This window comes from Dromaius novaehollandiae, chromosome 3 (assembly GCF_036370855.1).
Source record: "Dromaius novaehollandiae isolate bDroNov1 chromosome 3, bDroNov1.hap1, whole genome shotgun sequence".
Lineage (NCBI taxonomy): Eukaryota > Metazoa > Chordata > Aves > Casuariiformes > Dromaiidae > Dromaius > Dromaius novaehollandiae.
The window spans coordinates 49018222-49041828 of record NC_088100.1 but is presented as its reverse complement, the minus strand read 5'-3'; the positions used below and the strand labels follow the sequence as shown (position 1 = coordinate 49041828).

The 23607-nt window shown below is 40.8% G+C and overlaps 1 protein-coding gene across 3 annotated transcripts; it reads left to right on the top strand.

Moving 5' to 3' along the window:
- Positions 1-9752: 9752 nt before the first annotated feature.
- On the top strand, positions 9753-23490 carry POPDC3 (popeye domain containing 3). 3 transcript variants are annotated; one of them, XM_064508835.1, is made up of 4 exons: positions 9753-9901; positions 18607-19356; positions 21246-21354; positions 22307-23490. In XM_064508835.1, the coding sequence occupies exons 2-4, from the start codon at positions 18866-18868 to the stop codon at positions 22622-22624; spliced, it is 918 nt and encodes a 305-aa protein (XP_064364905.1). In that variant the 5' UTR covers positions 9753-9901; positions 18607-18865; the 3' UTR covers positions 22625-23490. The 3 variants fall into 3 exon arrangements, with proteins under 3 accessions (XP_064364905.1, XP_025975719.1, XP_025975718.1); XM_026119934.2 differs by lacking the exon at positions 9753-9901 and adding an exon at positions 10018-10181; XM_026119933.2 differs by lacking the exon at positions 9753-9901 and adding an exon at positions 14819-17351.
- Positions 23491-23607: the final 117 nt, after the last annotated feature.

Below are 23607 nucleotides of genomic sequence, written 5' to 3'. Positions count from 1 at the left end.
CTCTTCCTTTCCCTTTCCCTCCCTTCCCTTCCCTTCCCTTCCCTTCCCTTCCCGTCACATCAAATTGCAGTAGGATAAGATTCTCACACTATTCAAGCTGGATCTTGTGATATGCTGTGTATCACAGACTTTCAATCAATGCTGCAGCATTTCTTAATGATAAACATAAGAGCTGATCAGCACATTGGGAAATATTTTGGTACTCTGCAGAGATAACTTTCTTTTAGGGTGTTTTGTTCCTTTATTCAATAAACTGCACAGTAAAATGTAATATGTTTAAATCATGTTTCCTTTTTTTCTGCGTAATATCTTGTGTCCAGTGCAAATAAAAAACAAAAATAGAATATTAACCCTGTAGATTCCACCTTACTTCTCTAAAACATCTGGTCATAATTTCTACATGCCTCTAGGACTGAGCTAACACATGCATCTCTGACTTAGCTTCAGATTAACTAGAGATACATCTACTCTGCAACTGAGTGTTGCATAGAGATACCCTAGCACAGTTAATTAGCATGCCCAAGGCTCTGTGATTTAGCTAGTCGAAGGTTAGCTTGGCTGTCTCTCTTATATGCTTCTGCCAATGCATGTTAACTTCAGAAAGGTATCTACTACTTAGCACAGAAATGTAAAAAAATTGAGCAGCAATTTTTTGTTTACTCCACTTTGGTTTCCATATTCAGCCCATGACCTGTATTTGAGCATGTTATCCATGCTCGGATACTCTATACATAACCTTCTGCCTATGTAATTAATACAATTAATTACATATGCAGAATATGTTCTGCATATGCAATTAATGTGATTAATTGCATATGCAGAATATGCATATTAATTAATGTAATTTTAGTAGCATTTCATTCATTACTTGTGTGCACTAATACCTACGTGCAACAGTCTTTTGGCGTTCTGGCAGACGGTCTATATTAATGAGTAGGATGACCTCACCAAATTTCCAGTCTTCTAAAACACAGTTTAACGGTCATTTCCACAAATGCTTCTGGCCAGCTTAAGTTCTGACAGCAATTCCATGTACCCTACATTATAGCCTATCTATCTGCAATTGTATTATATTTGTGTTATCCTTTTGGCTAGATGTGTTAGGCAAACCATACGCCTCAAATTGTAAAGACAATGCCAGAGGAGACTAAAGGAAAAAAAAATCCTCAAATACTAAGAATTAGTTCAGACAAACTTTGCTGAAAACATACAGATTATAAAAGGAGTAATTGAGATACTTATTCCAAGTCATTAAGCAACTAGGAAAGATAACTCAATTGAAAGACAATATCCGTAATAAAGAGGAGGAAGATAAAATAATATGTTAAAGTGGATGACACTTTCCAGAAATAATAAGCTATTTCTGAAGTCCCCAAATTGAATTTAGATTGTTATTCATTTTCTTACCTAAGCTTGAATATGTGTGCCTTGTATGAGAGTATATATATTTTGAACTCCATCCTCCCTTATTTTATTGATTTTTCCATCCCATTGTACTGGTTTAGCAATATTCTTGTACTGGTAATACAGCAAAAAGGTGCCCTATGGTCTGAAACGGAATAATTCAATGAGAACAGTATCATGCATCCTGTTTGGGGAAGAGAAGCCCCCAAAACATGGAGTACCAATACTTGCAAATCTGACATATTCTGCTTCGTTTGCAACCTCATGCTGATTTCCATGGTATAGACATATGTTTTCGTGAGCACATTAACCCACTTCTCACTTATTTTCTGGCTGTGTTACTGGGTAGGTCCTGGTACCATATGTGGGCAGGATCTGGTAGAGCATCTGGAGGCGAAGAGGATGAAGAAGGGATTGTTTTGGGAAGCTTTGAGAAGCCAGATGCTCTCTGGCGCTAGGGAAGTCCCCGGTCAGTATTTTGGAGCAAAAAACAGCTGCTCTCACGCTGCAGCACACAGCCAGGGCATGAGCTCTTCAGCGTTTGTATCTGTTTTGATCTGTGCCTAAATAAACGAGGGAAGCACACAAAAATTCACCTATCTCTAAGCTGCTCACCGGACGCTTAGCTGGGGGCTTCTTAGCAGTACGGACAAAACCAAATTGTGCAGAAAGTGGCTGAGTAGCTCTCACTGTAGCTCTTTGCTCATGTAGAGCCGCATCTGAGCTCCCCTGAGCTCAGGGAAAGGCTTTGCTTTTCCGAAATGGGTTTGGAGAAGGCCCACCCAGATTAAATTCAATGAGCTGTGTGTGTGAAAATACAGGCAGGTTTGAACAAGAAAGAAGCATATTAATAGGTGAAAGAAACTCAGTTCTCTTTGCTGCAGTTTTTAATGTGACATTTTCCCCACATGTAAACGTTGCACTCTGAAGAAAAAGACCACTATCAGATTCAGTCAGCTTTGGCTCAAGTACTCTTTGCCTTTTCTTTATCACCCAAAACGTTTAGAAACTATTCAATTTTTTTAAATCTGCTTCTGTAAGTTATTGATTTTGTTTTGACATAGCATATGTACAAGATATTTCTGTATATTCCTTTTTACTAAATTTTCACTTGAATTAAATATTGCTAATAGTGTGCATATAAAGGATGGATCCTTTGTGGCTGGTTGTGCTTCATAATGGAATAATTTTATTTTGGTCTTCCCTTTAACGTCATTGAATTTTAGCTAAACTCTGCACCCTAAAGCACTCCATCTGATAGCCAAATGTGGTAGATTCCTGCTTAACTTCTACCCTTCCTTGTTTCCTGTCACTGTAAATTGGTTACTGCATACCATTAAAGATGAAACATATTAAACTAATCCTCTAGTACTTCTTTTTTTTCCATGTTGAATTACTGGATTAAAGTAACCCAGTTACTGACACTTAAATAAGTTGGTGTATAAACCAACATCATGAATTATTTCCACTAATATGAAGTCCATTGGTGCCAAGAAAAGGATGGCAATCAACGTTTTCTGTGTGTCTTGTGCTAAGCAGCCAGAAAGGAATACCTAAACTCAGGATTTACTGATTTAAATTCAGTGCAAAAGCATTTTCCATGCTCATAGCCACTTTCATTAAATCAATCCTAATCTTTCAGCAATGGCATGAATGCCATTATGCAAATAAGCCACTGCCTTTTACGCTTGCAAAAACGATGACACCTATACAAAGATTGCTGAAGCTATTTCATAGTGGCAGTGACTGAACTTCATAAATCCTGATTTGTAAGTATTGTATTTAGTGATTATGATTTTTGCCTGTGAGGCTGGCCACTTTTAAAGCCATAGCTCAAAGCTGAGAACTAATGAAATGCTTAATATTCTGGAATAATTCACCTCCGTGCATCAGCCCGTTGTAAAAAGGCTCCCATCTGATGATGCCTGTAGCTGGCCTGGTACACTCTGCATTTATCACACTGCTCCAGATTATATTAGTATTTAATGACTGTGTACTGATAAGCTAAAACTGGATGAATAGAATATCTTCCATCTCATTCCACTTAAGGTGACATGAACTTTCATTTATGTCACAGCCACTTGCAGCTGTTCAGATACCCTCTAAAAATGCTGAAAGGAATACTCTATCAATCCACAACTGAATGAATGACCATAAGAATGAGTCTGTTGCCTTACTGTCTTTGGATTGCTTTAATAAAAGCATTTGTATTCCAGGAAGGAGGCAAGAATATAATTAATCATTGACACAGCTGAATAGGCGCATTGTCTAAGTGATTCATTAGCAAGCAATTTCAAGAATATTTATTTTGATGATATACATTTTATAATTCATTAGCAACATAATAAAGTGAACACTCAAAAGAATCCATTTACTATTTTTATACCTTTGAATTAAATATAACGGCATCCTTGCTATCTGTGGCTCTCTTTGCAAAGCTGTGTGTCTGTAGCAAAATGCAAGAACAGTGATCATGACGGATACAGTAAGCAATACTGGGAACTTGCATTTACAAGAATAAAGTCCTTTTTGTATTCATAAGCACCATTCAAACCCAATATATGATAAGCATAATGAATGTCAGTCCCACAACTTATTTTCTCCAATAACAATCTCAGCAGATATGTCTAGACCTAAACTAATGCAGCTATATGTAAGGACAGGCATTTGCAATGAATTTTGGCTAATCCCCCACAGTCCAGGTGAGCTTCAGTGTGTGCAGCATATGGACAGGTTGTGGGAACTGCAATCCAGTATTCCTGACACCACTGTGCCAGTGCTCTGCACCTATGTGGAACAAGCTATACTACAGGGATTTCATATGCTATATGAATGCTCCAGTGTAAAAAGTTTGGTTTGGAGAGGGTGCTTTTTTTGGCAAATTCTGAGTTGTATGTTTTAATTCCCGGAAGGGTTTTTATGGCAACTCTGCCCAGTAGGGAAGCTTAGCTTGGTCTGTTCAGTGCTAGCACTTGATGACATATGATATATCTGTTGTTTCCAACTGGGATTAATATAACACTTTTTTGTAGATACCTCCTCCTAACACCACGAATGAGAACTACAGTGGATGCAGCAAGAGTTAAATAATACTGTATGAGTGTTAACTAAAATTGATGTAGTTCTCAGTTAGTCCAAATTTGTTTTAAGAAAAAGATGGACTTCCCTAGCCAATCAAAACTCTTGTATTGGCCAGTACACTGGTCATCTGAATCCTTCTAAGCAAACATAATAATTTATTTAAAAGACCTTTATCTATTCTTAATGACAACGCTTGTGAAAATGGCTTGACTGCTAAGGATTGAGACAGGAGGCTTCTGGGAAGAGATGAAGAGAGCTGGAAGAAGGTGAAAAAACAAAATGAGCAGTGAAAGTATGAAGTTAAAAATAAGGACTGTATATCTAAAAACAATTGAAAACATTATGTAACTACAAAGATATCTGAAATGAAAGCTTAGGCTGGAAATTAAAGGTTTCCTTCCTTTTTCTGACAACATTTAGTAGGAGGCTGATGACAACTCAGAACTTTAGCAAGAAAGAGTATTAATCTGAAAGCAGAGAACATCTCTGTGCCTGAAGAGCCTTTCAACACATGTGATGGCCAGCATCTGCTTTATTCGTCTGACTATAACAAAATATTTTAATTTTCACCATGGATGTCTTTTGCAGTTACATAATGCTTTGAAGAGTTTTTAGTTTTACACTATTTTTTTTAGATTCTCACTCCTGAGCAGACACCCTAATTCAGGGGTGGGTTGTGAACTACACCTCTGCGGGGATATAAACTTTAGCTTAATGAATCTCCTGCTCTCACAGAGCTGCAGTTCAGCCGCATCCCTGCCCAGTGTGGGCCACAAACCTTTTACGTGACAAGTGTGGTGGTTAAAGCACTCACCCAAGAAGGTCGATGTCTGGAACGATTCAAACCTATGCCTCCTTTTTGCCATATGAGCACTTAGCGAGCTATATTTTAGAGTTTCTGAATACCTGGAGATACTCATAATCCACAGGGCTGGGCTATGAGTATCTCCAGGACTGGAGATACTTCTCCAATGGATTCTCACGGATTATGTCTGAGAAAGACAGCAACTCTGTGGTGTAGCGGTTACGATGCTCTCGTCCCTGGCAGTGGGAAGTCCACCTTCAGTGCTGACTCCTCAAATTGCTTCTGTACTGGACATTAAACTATATTTAGATGTAATGTGGAAACAACCTTGAGAACAGGACTGAAAACACAGGTGTTTCCCCTCCCACATGAATGCCCCAAGCACTGGGCTTTCAACCCACATGTTCCTCGCACCCTCCTTCTTGGCCCAAAGAAATCACTAGCCTTTCTCTGGCTTCTAGATTTGACAACAGCTGAACTATGTGCCAAGCTCAGCCCTCTGTGCACGAGTGATGCCAGCATTGCATGTACCCCATGTCCCCCCGACCCCCCGCAGTCAGGCGCACTGATTGAGCTCAGCAATGGCTGCGGGAGCCCCTGGAGCACAGCAAGTCTGGCCGCACGTGGGCACTGAAGAGGAGGTCCTGCCACCAGCCTAAGGCAAAAAAACTCACCAAGTGAACTTAAACATTTCTGTGAGGAGCAGTCATGAATTTGGACTCACATACCTTTGTTATAGCGAAATCCCGCGTTAGAGATTTCCTTGGGCTTTTCTAGATGCTGGTGTCTGAAATGAGTTCAGGTGAGGAAGAGCCAGGCTGAGGAAGGAATCCCCTTCTCCGCATTCGGCTGCCTCCGTGTGGGAAGTCCCTTGGTCAGGGAACAATATCCTGCACGCTCTTATTTATGACAGCCTGGGTGGAGAAGCATCTAACACTTTCCACCTGAAGTGCAGCTGAGGATATTCAACTCCAATTCTACTATCTGAAAGCCTTGAAAAGAAAAAAAGATAAAAACTTAAAGGAACTATTTATCATGTTATTTGACTGATGCATAAAGAAACTCTTGCTTAAATTAGAACTATTTTATCTGTACCTGACAGGGAATGCTGTTAATTGAATGGCATTTTAAAAAGGTTCCCAATTTGAATTTTCTTTGGCTCTGCAGGCTGCCTATGATATGAACTAGAGGATTATATTCTATTGTGACATGTCTTGGTATATGTCTTGCTTATAAAAGGTGGTCATAAAAGCTAGCTTACTACCCAAATGCAAGCCTGAGTCACCTTACTTGAGCATAACCCACAAATAAAAGGGGGAAGAGGTCTGCAGGAGACCTCCACTATGAAAGTCCACTAAAGCCTTTTCAAAGTGCATAAAGAGCTTAATTCTCATTTGAAAATGCCTAAGAGTTCCTACATATTGCCCTCTTGTGACTACCTGCAAAGTACAGTATTGCATCCACAGAGAAAAAGCGCATTGCTTCTTAAAGAGATAATTCATCATGCTATCTGCTGCCATATCGCCCTGCTTCGTAAGTTATTTTTATTTACCAAGGACAATTCAGGGAAGGGAAAATGCAGTAAAGATTTATTAAACATTAAAAGTGTGTAAGAAAACATAAAAAAAGTCTTCTCCCCCTAAACATAGTTATTGATAACTTCTACCTTCTAGAGTTCAGCATGATGTAAGAAACACCATTACTCTACTTCAAAGTGAAAAAATAAATTACTTCAGGGACAGTGGAGAGGGAAACCGCCTGATGCTGTAAGTTCCTCCTGAAGCAGTCACTGGATAAAAGCCGGGGAAATAGATGGGACCGTGCTGCGGACGGTGAAATCGCACCCTGAGCCGCAGCCCCGAGCCGCGGCCAGGCTCCTGCCACAGCCGCCCCGTCCAGCCCAGCTTGAACCGATCTCCTGTTTTCTGCTGCTCTTTTATAGCTGCCCTTTGCTAGCAGTTTGGCCAGCTGCGTTTGCGCCCGCCACGCAGCATGTTTGCCATAGCTGTGCCTCCTCCTCGAACATCTCCAACAGCTTTTCATGCCTGACATTAGATTTCTCAGTTTTGTCGCAGTCTCTTTTCTAAGTTTTCCTTTAAGCATGACCTTTATAGCATGCCGCACTGTTGCAAAGAATAATATTGGCTATAATTTGGTTTTGCATTTATTATACTAGTTGACCTCCTAAAAAAAGCATCATTTTATGTAAGAAAGCACAGTGGTTTCAGTTATGTCAAGAGTAGTCTGATCCCTCAGGTGGCTGACTCGAAGCATGCCTGGCAGTGTTCGCCTCTCCTGAGTATGTGATAGTTTAGCCATTTGATTATTGCTCACTTGGATCTCTCATCCCAGCCTGATTTTCAAAGACAAATGCCAACCATTTTTAGGAACAGTTCCCTTTGAGCAGTCACAATGCGACTCCTCAAATCACATTTGACTTAAAAATCCTTGCCTAAATCATTCCCTGCTCTACGCCTTTCCTAAGGCTTATTAAAAAGCATTTCAGACAGTGACTACTTTGCTAGTGTATCAGTACTTTGTTTTGACCATTTTGCCTTTTTATGTTATTCTTCAAGTATATACTTTCGTAAACTGCAATGAACATTAAAGTAACATATTCATAAGCTAGCCAGGCTAAATTTAGAAGGTCATATGCAGTTTCAGTCTTAAAATGGTTAGAGAATATTTGATGGAGAGTTGATGTAACAAAAATAAGAATTATTAAAGGAAAACTGTTCCTTGGTGATCCATATTTCTGTGGAAGATTGCGACTCGACTTTAGCTTGCAACTGAATACACTTCCAAAAGTATCTCACAGATATGTCATCAAAATCTACTAGACTTTCTTGCTTCTTTTATGATAAAGATTATAAGGAACTTATTTTAAATGATCTAATACTGATGTATTACAATAATGTAATCTCAGTAGATAAGTAGATCAAATAAAGATTTTAAAATTCTTTTTTATTATTTATTTCTCTGTCCCATTTACAATTAGCCCAATGAAAAATAAATGTAATGGGTAAATTTAAGCCTAAGGCAGTTGGGGATGAATTTGAGTAAGTGAGCAGGTGCCTTCAACTCCACACGGGTACAAAGAAGAGAAAGAGAAACAACGTGAATCAGCACTGCCCCGGGTTTGCCAGTAAAGAAATCTCTCAAACGACACTGCTAAAATTAAGGAAGTTGTACAATATCACATGCAAAGCATGTCTGCAGGGTTAAGCATTTCCAGAGACACCACAAAACCTTGGAACGTTTAATTAACTACAAGAACCTTAATACATACTTGATTAATTTATAGAAGACTTCTCTCTCATGAAAGAAGTAAGTCCTGCAACCAGATAATGAAGGTTTGAATATACGTAACTTGAGGTAGCTTTGGGTAAGACAGTTCTGGGTATTTGTTTTCTCAAGTTTTAGAACTAATTATTCAGAAAGTTCATGTGTCTTCTCCTCTGGTAAATCTGGAGCTAAAAATCTAAAAATAAAGAAACGGCTTGGGGGAAAAACGCTGGAAGCTGTTAATAAAGGCCCTAATCCGTCTACCTAGAGCACGAGAGCTTGCTCGGTGCCTTCGCCTCTGCAGAGGGTCGTGCAGGCACCTCGCTCGGCTGCGTGATGGGGGCGTCAGCCCACCCGCTGTCCACAGGGCTGGCCGCTGGGCAGCACAGCAGCGTCTCCGGGCTCGCTATTTAGAAGATACATAGGGCTTATAGTCCGGGATTGAGTTATTGAGCTTCTGCCATACGAGGAGCTCTGCGCTCGCTACGTGGTGATTTTTGTATATTAGTAGCTTGTAATTGTAAATCTGTCTTGTTCAATCAATAAATTGTATTTCCCCAAGACACAAAGTGATCACCAGAACAAATTTACGGCTAGCACGTTAAAAGGGTTCTGTACTGACGTTGCACCAACACTTTTAACCATATTCCCAGTGAAGCATTTATTTGTTCTCAAATGAAATAACTGAAGATCGTATAAAAATAGACGCACTAGTCCCATATCGACGACAGCCCTGAAGGTATGTATCACCACAATACGTTTCTAAAGAAACTTGCCACTGGGGTGAGCAGGCAAAAAGGAAGAAAATTTTATTTTTATGTATTTGCATCTCAATAGTTGCAGACAACCCAAGGCAGCAATAGCAAAGATGTCTTTTTCTGTTTGCCTCAAAGCTTTTCTCTTTTTCCCCCCTCCCCCTGCAAGTCGCAGCTAAGTGCCTGGGAAATAAAACACGGCACATGCGAGCACACTCGGGTTCCGCAGGGGAACCCGCTACTTCGCAGCCCCCGAGCAGACGCCCGCGGCGGCCGCGCTACCCGCTCCGACGGCGCCGCCGGGACCCCGCGCCCGGCCCGGCCCGGCCCGGCAGCCCCCCGGGGCGGCGGGAGGCGCCTGCGCGCTGCGGCCGCTCGCTGCCGGCCCCGGCGCTGGCGCCGCCCGCAGCCTCTCGGCGGCTTCTGCCTATTTTAGTCACAGCGGCGGCTCGGTGGCCGCGGCGGGCTCGGCCGTGCCGCGGAGTGGCGAGCGGCGGCAGCGCGTCCCGGCACCGGCGCCCTCCGGCCGGGAAACTTTTCCGCGGGCGCCCGGCAGGGGGAAAGGGGACAGGTAAGGGGCGCGGCCGGGCGGGCGGGTCCGCGGCCCCCGCGGCCGAGGCAGGCGCTGCCCCCGGGGCTGAGCGCGGCCGTCGGGGCCGGCGCCGCTGCCGGCGCCGCGGGGTTCCGCGGTGCGGCTCTGGCAGGGGGTAAAGCGCGCCCGGGTGAGCCGCCCCGACGGCGCTTCCGGCGGTTTCTTCCCTGCCCTCTCGGAGAAGTGCGCTCCTCTCCCCAGAGCTCCCGCTGGGAATAAGGAGTAGTAACGGCGTTGTAGCCCGAAACGCCTGAATTCGGTGCGTGTTGGACGTCGGAGAGCTGCGTGCAGCCTCGTGAAGTATATCCTTTATAAAGGAGTGTGGCACACTGCCTTGCTCTTCCTACCTCAGGATGCCTGCGCGAGATAAGGCTCTTTGTCATATATATCTGCTCGGGGGATTATTTCTTAAGAAACAGTGGTTTCTGGCTTCTCTTCAGGTGCAATTCCAGCCTGCTCGTGCAGTCGCGAACTTGGCAAGTAGCAGTACTTCCACAAAACCAGCTTGGGGCCAGAGTTTTCTCCCACTTGCTTGCAGTTTGCTTCACTGACTGCCGTTATTGGATTCTTCGCTGTCAGCCTCAACAAATAACAGGAGCAGATGAGCCCTGAAATTAAGATTTGTTTTTGTATTTGCAGTTGTTTCTCAGCAAAGAAACAGCTACGAGCAACACAAAACACTATTTTTCCAACTGTAATATTTTACCACATTTCCTTCAGCTGCTCTGTAAAGCTTCGAGTTGCATTTAAGCTGTCAATCACTTTATGGGCAAACATTTTATATAGCTGAGCTCTTGTAATATTGAATCATAGAGCCACCTGGCAGTGTTATAAAGATGTCATTGATGAAATCTGGCTTCCAGAATTTGGGCTTCTTGTCATTCCGTTGATTAATGGGAATATGATTGTATACATGCAAGGAGAAATGTCTTCACTGACCACAGCAGAGTAAGACAGGGTTTCCACGTCTGCAGAACTCTTGCTGTTCAGGGTCGCCACAAAGTTCTGTTTGGTGCCAAATAACAAAGTAGCGTAAAATTTCAAGTGGGTGTTTTTAAGACAGCGTCTTGCCTGCAAAATACCAAGGACACTGCAAATGCCTGTAAGGAGAATAGGTATTGAAACAGAAGGCAATGTGATACAGTTAATTTTGAAGGCAAGTTTTGTTGAAGGAAAACCTATTATGAAAATTGAGAGCACAAAGTTTATTAAGGACTCAAGAAAAGGGTTGTTAGACGAAACTACATTTAATCATTTTATTAAGTCTGCAGGCTCTTCAGAGATGAGGTTGTTGCATGGTTAGTTACATGAGAATGCATTTTCTTCCAGAGCCTCTCCTGCATCGTATAAACTCATTTAAGCTGGCTTCTGCAGGGTTCAACTGTAGTTCATTAACACAGTTTTAAAACACTTGTGAAATAGGCACTGTAGCTGCTTTTTCTTTTACTCATTTAGAAGCTGAACTGTAGAAAGGACTGAGCTTGTGCTTCACTTTGTCCTTTTTATTATATAATACAATATATAGAACAGAAACACTGAATTATCATTTGGCCAATACTGTTTAATATACAAGAGCCTTACTCTAATTTTCCCAAGTGTTAGGAATCTACTCCATCAAAATTTATAAATTTTCTGACTATGTTTCTATATTCTTGTCTCCTAGGCCTAAAAGAGCTTAAGAAAAAGAATTATTGTTATTAGTTTGGCATAAATACCCCATATTCTTATGGTTCATCAGTTCTGATTCAAATTGGAAGAAAACCTGTAATGTTTTTTCTTATTAGATATTGTCTAGAGGAAAAAATAGATAGCATCTTCAATATTGGTTTTGCAGCCACAGAGGATTGCATTGTATATTTTACAGTGATAAATGAGCAATTCAAGTACTGTAATCTGTGTATAGTAAGTTGGTCTTTAAATATTTAAAGACCAAATAATAGCAGCTTCCCTGTATGCAGCGCTTCTAATGAACCTTAAACTATTCTGTGTTGCTGTGCTTTTCTTTTTCTCTCCATTCTGACTCTTTTCCACTTCTTAAAAAGATTACTAGGGATTTAAGCAAATTATGAGTAGACTCACTCCGTCGTAGCCGCATCCAAACAAGCTCAGTGAATTGAAAGTTCCATTAAAAGCCTCCCACAAAAGCTTTTCCACTTTGCCGAAAACAATTGTGCGTAGGTTGCAACAGGAGGACAGAAGTCAGGCCTCGCTGGGTGATGAGGACAGCCGCTTAGCAACCTCATGCTCTTGGTGCGCCATTCACCTTAGCCAGTGATTTCAAAGTAAAAACGGAATTGGGGCATCCCTAATGCAGCAGCTGACTGAGGGGGTTTTTGGTTGACAACCTTTGAACATAGGAGCCTACATTCTTGCTGGCCAGAGAGTTTTGGCCTACAAACAAATCCCGCTTGGCTGCTGCTTTTCCTTGGTGCTGCCCTAAAGGCACTGAAATGCCACAGATGCTTTGAAGTGCCCAGACTTTGAGCTTTCGCAGAGCAATTGCTCTCTGTGAAGGTATCACTTAATTTGGGTGCTTTGCAGGTGCAGGTCCAACTCAGTAATTGCAGCCTGGGCTGCCACACAGGTGCTGGAGGGACTGGAAGGGTGCAGTTCAACTGCTTCTCTTAAGGCCTGAGATGCTTTACCTCTATAGTGATATAGTGTGTATTGGTAGTGCTGGTCTAGGAGGCAAGACACTAGGTAGGTTCCTTCCTCAAGGGAGTTTACCTCCATTTTCCCTGCCCCACGAGTTGCCCCAAATGACTCTCTTCTGGCTTGTGTGGGTGGGCCACATCCTGCCCTTTTTGCTGGAGCTGTGGTGGTGTGCAGAGAAGAGACATGTCTGCCCCACGCTGCACCACCATGCTTGCTTTGGGTGTAGAGGAGGCTGGAGAGCCTGAGGCTCGGCTGCCAGGGCTGCGCGCATGCTTCATGGTAAAGCATCCCTTGGTAAACATCCTGATTTGTTCTTTGAAAAACATTGCTGTCGTCTCAGGAAGGGATTCTGGCTCCACGTAGTTGGATGTTCCTGCTGGAATGTCTGAGTGAGGAATAATTTCAGACACGTCTGTCTTCAGTGTTTTGTATTACCTAAAGTAGCTTCTCAGCTAGTATCTAAGCTAGGCTTCTAGATTTCATTGGGCAGGATAGCTACTTAGCTTTCTAGCTATATAAATCTTGTTTATATTAAGTAACTTAGAACAAAAGTCCAGGAGACATCGTTGTGATCATCTAGTCTGACTTCCTGTAGAATAAAAAATAGGTCCGTAGTAAATCAGTTCCTTTTTGAATGATACCATGTCCAGATTTATATTAGGCATTAGGCAGCATCCTGACTTCTTAAATTCCCAGCAAAGGAAATTTTTAAAGCCATTCCATTAATTGATAACCTTTGCGGTGTATGCTTGCATACTTCTGTAGTCTGAATATGTCTAGTTTTATAGTGACTGATCATCTTTCTATCTTTATCTGCTCGACTGGGTAGTCCTTTTCCTCCTCCTCCTTCCTCTTGTTTTTGTTCCCTATAATAGATGTTACGGTTGTGGTGAAGTTATGTAACCTTCTCTACACTGAACAGCACTGCATTTCATTAGGAAAATACTGTTTTCCAATACTGTAATTATTGTTTTCCCTGGGATATATGAAGTGTGTGGATAAGATATATAGGATATATTAAGTCATATAAAATATAAAATAAGCTAGGATATGAGCTTATGTTGTTAGTTATTGTCCTGCTAGTGTCCCATTGTTGTATGCATGCTTTGAGCCTAGAGTAATGCCAAGGTCAGTTCATCACTCAAAATTACTTGTTTATCTGCCCATACTTGTCTATAGGTACATAGCCATACCTGTCTGTACGTGCATAACTCCTACATACATTGTATGAGTTAGACAATGAAATCCTTAATTGTAAGCTGTTGTTTAAGTCCCTTTGGGTATCTAATCCTAAGTGAACCACTGATGAAGTACAGTAACTTGGGGAGAGTGTGCTATTTAAACCACTATTAAGAGAAATATGTGTAGGGCACAGAGCAGATTCTGAAGGTAAAATGGGAAATTGAAGGAAGGGATGCTGTAATAGATTTGCTGAAGAAAACGTTATGATAAGTTACGGGAAGTATTTGCTAAAATTAAGGAGCAGCTTGTATTTGTACATCTAACTGATGGCTAGGCTGATGATCACTGTCACTAGATGTAACTTGCCCATTGCCTAGATGGGGTCCTCAGAGGCAGTCACTTTTGAAGCCATTGGATGTCAAGGCCATCCTCAGCTGGATAGTCACATCTGACTGTTTGGTTCCCCTCTTAGTAGCTGGAGCAACTTCATTGACTGCCAAGCCCGTCTAAGGCCGCTAGCTTATATGTCTATAACATATGACGTCTTAACATCTATATTATAGATGTCTAAAATTAGTGAGACAAATCCTGCTAAATCCAGCATGATCTTGTTTTGTACACTTGTTTTGTATATTCTGTAAAGGAAAAATCTTCCTTTGTGGCTCCAAATCTGTAGCAAACAATGTAGTTCATGTAGGCCAGCTACATGATCAGTATGTGCGGCTCCAAGTCTCTTCAACATGTGCACTGTAAAAGTCTTGAGGGCTTTCTGGCTGCATACTTAATCTAAGGTCTGAATAGCTTTGCTTTTTGACTTCACTGAAAAGACTGAAGGCAGAGCTGCTCCTGGCCTTGGGGTTTTTAGGATGTTTTGCAGAAATTATTCTTCTGATTCAAACACAGAGAGTAACTAACACTTGGAGCTTCTCAGAGATGGGATAGAATTGTCAATGGCAAAAATGGGACGAAATATAAATTTATTTAAGTAAATTATAATTTACATAATTGGTAATTCTTTGTGGGAATGATGCAGTGTATGGAGAAAAGTCCATGGGGGGGGGTTCTGCATTTAAATTACAATTCTGTTATTTTTGGCTATTTTAATATACTGTTTATATGAAGTTTTAAACTGCTGGCTGCTATTTATTTTGGAGAGCGTCTGTAAAATATTCCATTTACTGCTTTGAAACTCCAGCAAACTTGTTAATTTTATCACTTTCTGATGACAGCTTAGTTCTTTGAGAAATGCTGTCGTTTGTCTTAATTCCATGCAACTATATATTGCCTCTCTAGTGATTTTTTTTTTTTGCTCAGCACTTGATTAGTTCCTGCTGAAGACAGTGGAGTATGTGGCAGGGTAAAACATCCAGAAATGTTTCGGCAGTTCAGCCTGTATCAGCAGGGTATGTTCTCTGTCTGAGCTGGAAGATGTTTTCCATGCAGCTCTGGGTCCAGCAGCCTACAGTTGTCAATTTTATTTTGTGTTATTCTGAATATGGTAGTCAAATAACAGGGGCCGTGCTCTGCAGCTGGAGTCCAAGACAGACTTGTGTGAGGTATGCTTTCTTCTCCTCGAGCAGGTGGCAGAATAAAAAGTATTCTGACATTGACTCGGTGAAAATACCCTTCTGCAAGTTTATAATCAAAGATACCTTCTTTAAATGCAGTCTTCTATTGAAGCTTGACTGATCATCACCATCAAATTAAACTATAGGGATAAGTATTCATCGCAGATAGGATAGCTAGGTGTTTCAGATGAGGCCAGAATCAGCTGGCATGCTAACTTTGCTGGTTCATTTGACTAAGAAAATAAAAGCTTCTCAATGCACTGATGGTGTCCCATCTGTGTACTTATGAACTTGGAAATGCAGTGTTGCTGTAGGCACTTTGTAGATGGGTTCTCAGTGGAGGATGACTCATATTTAGTACCACAGCTGGCCTTTTTTGTTTTCTTTCTTCTCCATGCCTGAAGTATATGAATGGCGTAATTACAGTGACTGCTTTGAAGCCCTTGAGAGTCTAAAATGTGAAAAATGTGAAAGGCCTTATGTAGCACTAAATACCTATCAAATAATTTTTTTACTATCTTCATGTCCATACATACTGTTTAGTACTTTGTAAGAACAAAAAAATTGCCAACAGTTTTTGGTTTCTAACTCTTAGAATACTTTCATAATAAAAACAGGGGAACCCTCTCTTTCTGCCTGTAGTTCACTGGCAGCAAGCATGCCTGCTCTTCACTGTAGCCCTGAGAAGCCATTTCCATTTAGCAGTAGTTCCAAAGAGTTTGTTTTTGTGTGAATCAGCCTCTAAAATGCACTTTTCCCATTTGCAGTCCTCTCCCTTAAGTAGCTCAGGAGAGTGTCATGTTGGTGAAGTTATATTCCATGCTAACATTTGCCTCCCTTATTTGCCCTTCTTGTCCTGACAGAGGGATGTCCTGTACAGCCTGGGAGACGCTGCAGTACAGTCCTTTATTGAAAAAGTTCTCATTGTGCAAAATTATTGAAATAAATGGGAATTTTCCATACAGTGGTTTTTCGAGATAGATTCCAAATACAAACAGTTATAAATATAGGAGATTTTTTTTGGCTTTGATTTTTGTATATAATGACTCTGTATCTGTGTCATAATGGCATCTTGTTCCTCCCAAATTATTTTGACACATCTTGTCATAAATAGACATTTTACAGCAATTCTGTGAGCTGAAGTATAGGTTGACTATGAATGCTATACGGCAATTGAAAAGTGAACATAAATATTGTGAATTTTTTGTCATGTAATGGGCCTTTTTACATGGTAATAGAAAGTAGGTTATAGTGTAGACCCACAGTGTTTTTATTTATGGCACGCATGAAGCTTACTATGTAACATGTCAGTTATGATCTCATTCAACACACTGAATTTTGTGTAAAAATTAGGACGTTGATGAGAACTGGTTGAAGCAAAATGTTGGCACTACAGTAGAAGTATTATTAATAGTCAGAAATTGGGACAGTGTTATCAGTGATTCTATTAAAAAAAAACTAGTGCAGCTGACTTTGACAGTGCAATGCAAATGCTGAATGGATTCAGAACAGAAGGTGTGGGAACCATATGTTTGTTTTGTACCAATTTTATCTTCTTTCAGTTCAAAAATCTTACTCTTTGGTCATAGAAGTACTACCTAAAATTCCTAACACTCTTGTCATGCCTAGGTAACTTCTCTGTAGCAGATCCACGTCTGAACTCCCATTGTCAAAGGGCTAAATCCTACCTCCAGGCAGACTCCTATAATGGTTCTACTGGCAAAGAATGGTATTTGGGTCAAGGGAAAGACAGCAGAGCCTACAGCTTACCTCATTCTTGTAAAGCCGGTTCTTCCACTACAGTTGGATATTGAGCACCTTTACTTTAGAAAGATGCCTTGCTCTTTAGCAATGATATTTTTACTGGCCAGTGACATTCCTATCCCCATTCCCAAAGAGGGAGAGGTTTCCTCCCAACCTTTTCTTCTAAACTCTGCCACTCAGTTCTTTTGGATTGTATGGCTTTAGGAGTTTTGAATCATGGAATTAGTGTTGGGTTTTGAATAAACTTTAAGGAATTAAAGGTAGGAAATATGGCATGGCTTTTCTCTATGAATCTTTTAGATATGACACTGTGAAAACAACACTGAAGGCCCTGCTGAATGATGCTGGCTGTTTCAGTGCACCAGTAGTAGTTTTTTTAAGTATTGACTTCTGTGACTTTTGGAAAAAGGAGCTGCATTTGATATGCTAGAGAAGCTAGTAATTTAGACAGCAGATTTTTGTTTGTTTCCCTGCTGTTTTACCAGGAGAAGAAACGGACATCTAAAGACTTCAGTGGGTTTCAATTCTGATTACACTACTGATAGACTCTAGCTTTGCATTTTCTACTGCTTCTGATCTCATATTGCAGAGTGTATTGTTACTTTAAAAGAGAGACATAGAAAGCTATTTTTTATTTCTTTTATTCTGTTGTTCTCTTGCTTCTCAGTTGTTATTTTATTTTTTTCTTAAACACTTAGGAATATATTGAAATATGGAAAAAATAGTATGTTTACCATTGCAAGTATTAAACAATATAATTATGTGCTCCATAGCATGGAATTATATGAGGAGAACTTCGGACGTTCTAAAATGGATTTGTAAATGCCTTTTGAAAAGTATTTTGCAGGATAAGTTATTCACTTCAAGTTCTAATAACATAATCTGTATAAAGCTGCCTTTAAGATATGTAGTCTTCCCTATACATGACAGCTTTGCCTGTCATTGTTGGAGTAGAAAAGAATATCCCCCGTAATACTTCGGTTTCCCTTTCTGTGATGTTTGGGGATGTATCCTGTTGTCTTAAGGGACAAAGCAGCTTTGCTGTTGTAATTAATGATAACAAAAAGGAAAAGGAGAAAAAGGAAGGTGGATCAACAGAAATCCTGAGTGGAAGTGAGAGGAAGTGAACAAGAGATGTTCATTGTCTCTTCTGGCTCAAGAACGAGATAGGGCATTAAATGAGACTGGTAGGTGGCAGGTTCAAAAACAACAGATGTGACTACTTTCTCTCCAGTGAGTTGTTAAGCTGTGGAAACACTTGTCACAGCATGTTTTGGATTTTGTATAGATGTTTACATGGATCTAGGTACAACTGGACCTGCAGGGTTCATAAATGCAAAGACATGATCTTCAGCTGAATGAATAAAAGGTTTGATCTTGGAATCACTGGATTGAGTTACCTGGGAAATTGAATGATTGCAATGCAGTCTGTGGCTTTAGACAATAAAAGTTTTGCTGGGGTTTAACTGCTGAAAATCATTTTATAAGTAATACCTCTTTTCTTCACTTATCCAGATCAGGTAGAACTACAGATGACACAGCCAAAGTCAAGACATCACGTGAACAGATGAGAAGCGGCATTGCCTTCTGAGAACATTAGCTTCCTAGTTGCCTGAGATCTTAAGTGCAACGTCACTACCAAAAAAGACTGTGACATTATGTGATCATTGAGCAGAGGTTGCAAGGATGGAAAAGCTAAGGACCCCTCCAGCTGTATTGCATAAATAAAAAAAAAATAATAAAGATCCAGTTGAATCAAAAAATTAGTCCAGCCATGGGAGAAAATGCAAGTTTTTGGGAAAGCTTGATATATGCACATCCTACCTGCACAACTTGGAAGCAAGAGGCAGAGGGATCTATCTACCATCTAGCTAGTATTCTCTTTGTTGTTGGCTTCATGGGTGGAAGTGGATTCTTCGGGCTACTTTATGTTTTCAGTTTGCTTGGACTGGGCTTTCTCTGCTCTTCTGTTTGGGCTTGGCTGGATGTCTGTGCTGCTGATATATTCTCCTGGAACTTTATACTGTTTGCTATATGCTTCGTACAGTTCATTTATGTTACGTACCAAGTTCGGAGTGTGTCCTTTGACAAAGAATTCCAGGAACTCTACAGCGCTGTTTTTCAACCTCTAGGAATTTCCTTAACTGTCTATAGGAAGATTGTCTTGTGTTGTGATGCAGAAGTGGTTACTCTGGAGAAGGAGCACTGTTATGCTATGCAAGGCAAAACACCTATTGATAAACTGTCCTTGCTTGTATCAGGCAGGTTTGTATCAGTTTGTTCTGACTTGCTTACTGTAAATATCTTTTTCTTTTTTCCCCTTCTTGAAAAGGAAAGCAAGAAATGCCTACTTTGTGTATTCTTTGTTCATTTTCCAGTAGAATAGATTAAATATTAATGCATGTAATATAAATATTAACAGGCTAAATACACTTGTCTAGGGGACAGCACTAACATGGCAACACTAAGCACAAGGTCTGTAATAGCTTAAGGAAGAGGATTTTAAATCATCATTCTTTTTCAGACCATTGTATCATAGCACTTCCAGGTTACTCAGATAAAGGGAACGTAAATGTATGCCTCAGTCTTCACGCTGTTTTGCAATCTATCTATTGCCTAGCTGACTAACACATCTTTCTTGTTTTTCTCTGCTAATATCATCTGAAACAGAACTAAAATGTAGTAATGAAACTCAATATACTGAGGTAAACTGTTTAATAGAGTATTTTGACTGTGGCTGCTTTGTGAGAGGTGGGGGGAGGGAAGGAATAAGGGAGAAAGAGGCGGCCCAACAACCCCCTTCCATTACAAAGGGGCATAGTCAAGCCCTACCAGGATTTGCGTAGCTGAGGCTACAGTTACTGTGGCCCTTAGTAAGGCCCTGTGGCAAAATAGCCACCTGCCTATGCTCCCTGCTTACTGGAGACCCTTTTAGCAAGCCTTAAGACAACCCTGCTGGTGCTTTTCTGAGGGGAAGTATCCACTTACTGTATAGAAATGGTCTTGGACCTCTGTGTAACTTCTTGGTCTCACCACCACAAGGACAGATTGGATAGCCAGAGATGATGACCAGGGTCTGTCTTTGACGGTTTTGATGAGGTGCTTTCTAGGTGCATTCTGACAGGTGCATGGACAGAAGAAACTTGCAGGCAGCCTGAAACTTGGCTGACTTAGGAATACATGTAATGAACAATATGGATTTTATGTAGTTAGCCCTACAGACGCTCTAGTCTGACACATTCTTGGGAGCTCTTTAGAAAGTACCATCCAGAGATTGCCTTTGGCTATAGCTGTACTGAGGGAGAGGTGTCCATCCTTCTATCCTTCTACATGCCCAGCCATTCAGTAATGGCACAGGGAGTTCCTGCTACATTATTTTGTGCATGAGGGCTGCTTCCTATGCTTCCTATGCTCTTGGAAGAAGCATTAATCTCAGTCCTGATTAAAAAAAAAAAAAAAAAGGGGGGGGGGGGGTCTCCCACAGCTTGTTTCCTTCCTTTTAGGTCATGAGGTTCAAGTGTACATTTCCTGCTCATGTCCCTTCAAACTTAAACATGATTGAAAATATACAGGAAAATTTTCTTGGGCATCTGCAGAAGGCCCCCCCTCCATGCTGTTAGCCTGGCTACAGACAAAGTCTTGTGGCAGTGCAACTCCTGTTAAGCATTGAGAGAGCCCAATGTAATACATGCCACATGTATCAGGAATTCCCATATCACACTGTCTGCCTCTGCCACTTTGTCCCCTCTAAAATGCATATTTGCCCAAACCAGGACATGTATGCTATGGCTTTCCAGCAAAAGAGGCAAGTGGGGTTCTGTGCATTGCTCTTTCAGCTCCCCCATGCATGCTAGCCTTTTCTGACAAAGGTTGCATGTGGCTGCACAGACCTGCCCCAGGTAGGGTAATATGGCTTGAGTAAGGCCTGGAAGGATTTTAATTCCTGTTGCACAATTGTTTTGTCCTGTCATTCACCTAGTCTGATCCAGCTGTGTGCAAAAACATTACATAGTTAGGATACTGTTGGCCAGTGATGACTTTTTGCTATAAAAGTTGTATTTAAACTCCTCACATATTATAAATAACACATTCTTGTTGCAATCCTTGCTACTGTACACATAGTACTAACAAATTAACACATCTTATCTTGGTAGGATCAGAGTGACAGTTGATGGAGAGTTTCTGCACTATATTTTTCCTCTTCAATTTCTGGATTCTCCTGAATGGGATTCACTGAGGCCCACAGAAGAGGGTATTTTCCAGGTAAAAGTGAAGGGGTTTTTTACAATGCTACAGAAAATTGTTCAAGTATTAATCAGTGTAGAAATAACTTCATTTATTTATGGGTTTACTTTGTGAAATTATACAAACATCTGGCCTTCCAGTATTTTGGGGAGGGAAGTCCCCTTTTCCACTAGACTGGTTATGCTACTTGTATCTTCTTTCTGTTTGGTTTCCAGTTGTTACAACAATCTAGGTTTTTTTTAAAAGCTAATCTCATAGTTAGACTATGCTTGCATTTTTTGGGTGTGCTAAAATCCAGACCCAGGAGACCACACTCACAGGAGGTGGGTAGAAGTTTGTGCTGAAGAAGCCTCCAGGAGGCAAAATTCAGAGCAGGCCAGCTGGGGAAGTTTGTGCCTGGGGTACAAGTTAGCGTAAGGAGGCAGCGTGGAACATGGTGTCCATCTGGGCTGGCACCCTGTAATCCATGAGCCTTTGCAGTGGTGTCACTTGACTGAGGTCAGGATGACAAGCTAGCTCCTGCTTGTGACAGATCTGATGTCTCATATCTCAAGGGGAAATGGCATTTGTAGACAGCTTTCTTCAGATCTGCCTTCCCAGATGGAGCCACAGAGAGCAAAGCAGGTGCACAGAGCCAGATTTGGGGCATGCTGTTAGCCCGTGTCCTGGCTTAGGCTGCTGTTGGCAGTGTAGACATTCACAGTTGTCACTGAGGCTGACAAGATAGTCTTTTGTGCACTTTCTTAGTCTTCCTTCTCACGTGTCGTTTGCATGCAGTAGATCTCACAGAGCTCTCTAGCTGGATTAAATGGCTTTAATTGCAGTAGATACAAAGATGAGAGAGTGTATGTTACAGACAGCAGAAGTGACTGCTGAGAGAGAGAGAAAGGGGGAGAGGGGCTTTTGAGCAAGGACAGCAGCAGCAATATCACTGATCATATCTAGCTAATTTTAATTTTCTGTTCTATAGGTAACGCTTACAGCAGAGACAGATTGTCGATATGTGGCCTGGAGGAGAAAGAAGCTGTATTTGCTGTTTGCTAAACACCGTTTCATCTCACGCCTGTTCTCAATTTTAATTGGGAGTGACATTGCTGAAAAACTATATGCCTTGAATGACAGAGTGCAAGTGGGAAAAGGATTTAGATATGACATTCGGTTACCAAACTTCTACCATGTTTCACTTCCAGAGACACCTACAGTGCAGCCCTCTCAACACCTACAGAGAAATTCTCCAAGGCAGAAGCTAACAGGTGCTACAAATTGTGACTCCTTCAGGAAACAATAGTAAAATACAAATTGTGACTCCTTCAGGAAACAATAGTAAAAAGAAAAATTCTACTGTAATCATTCCCAAAATTGATGGGGAAATACAAAATGATGAAGCAGAAGAGCAGAAAGATGAAGCAGAATGAGACCTAGTGAAGCCAAATTTGACTGAAAAGTGCCATTTACTTTAGCTGAAGTAGCTTGAATTCTTCCTCTCCTTGTAGAGCCAGCTGGTTGGCTTGTACATTTTGATTAATTGTGCAATATGTTTAGTTTCTGTTAATTCTTTTGTTGACCTTGTTACTTCTGGAGGAAAACAAATCATAGTAAGTTGAAATTTTATTGTAATTGTGGTAGCCCCTACGTTGTGCTTAAAAAAAAAAACAACAAAACCCAGTATTTGTGATCATACGTTCTCAAAAATGTGTCATAATGAAGTCAGTTTTATCCTAAAACAAGAAGTAAGTTGTATTCAAAATATAGCAACTTACTTGTAACATATGTTTATGCCACACGAACCTTGTCTCAATTAACGTGGAGCATATTACAGAAAATGACTTAAAGTCACAGATAATTTTTTTTTTTTAAGAAATGACAGATTTTGAAATGCACAGCACCATTCTTTAAACAAAACAACAAATTCTGTCCCAGAAGTGGTTGATTTCTCTCAGGCTATCCTAAGGAGACATTATGTGAAAACACACATAAAGGTAATTGCTGGCATTAAACAAGTAAAGCAATTGTAATTGCTGCAAGTATTTATTAGGGAAATGGTTGTGTAGTGTTTCTAATAAAATGTAATGCTATAGTACCTAGATTTCCAAGGTGTAAGTGCCATTCGTGACATGTACAATAAATACGGTTAATCAATCAACTGCCAAACCATTGGAGTCTGTTTTACAACATCCTTTTTTAGCCAGGTTTGTCAGGAAGAAACTAATTAAGAAACCACTGCAGCAACAAATACAATTCTTGTTTAGCTTCCAGGGTCACTTCTCTGTG

Coding starts and splice junctions, on each gene's coding strand:
- POPDC3 (XM_064508835.1), top strand. CDS start 18,866: ATGGGAGAAAATGCAAGTTTTTGGGAAAGCTTGATATATGCACATCCT. Junction 19,357..21,245: donor TCCTTGCTTGTATCAGGCAG/GTTTGTATCAGT, acceptor TTATCTTGGTAG/GATCAGAGTGACAGTTGATG. Junction 21,355..22,306: donor CAGAAGAGGGTATTTTCCAG/GTAAAAGTGAAG, acceptor TCTGTTCTATAG/GTAACGCTTACAGCAGAGAC.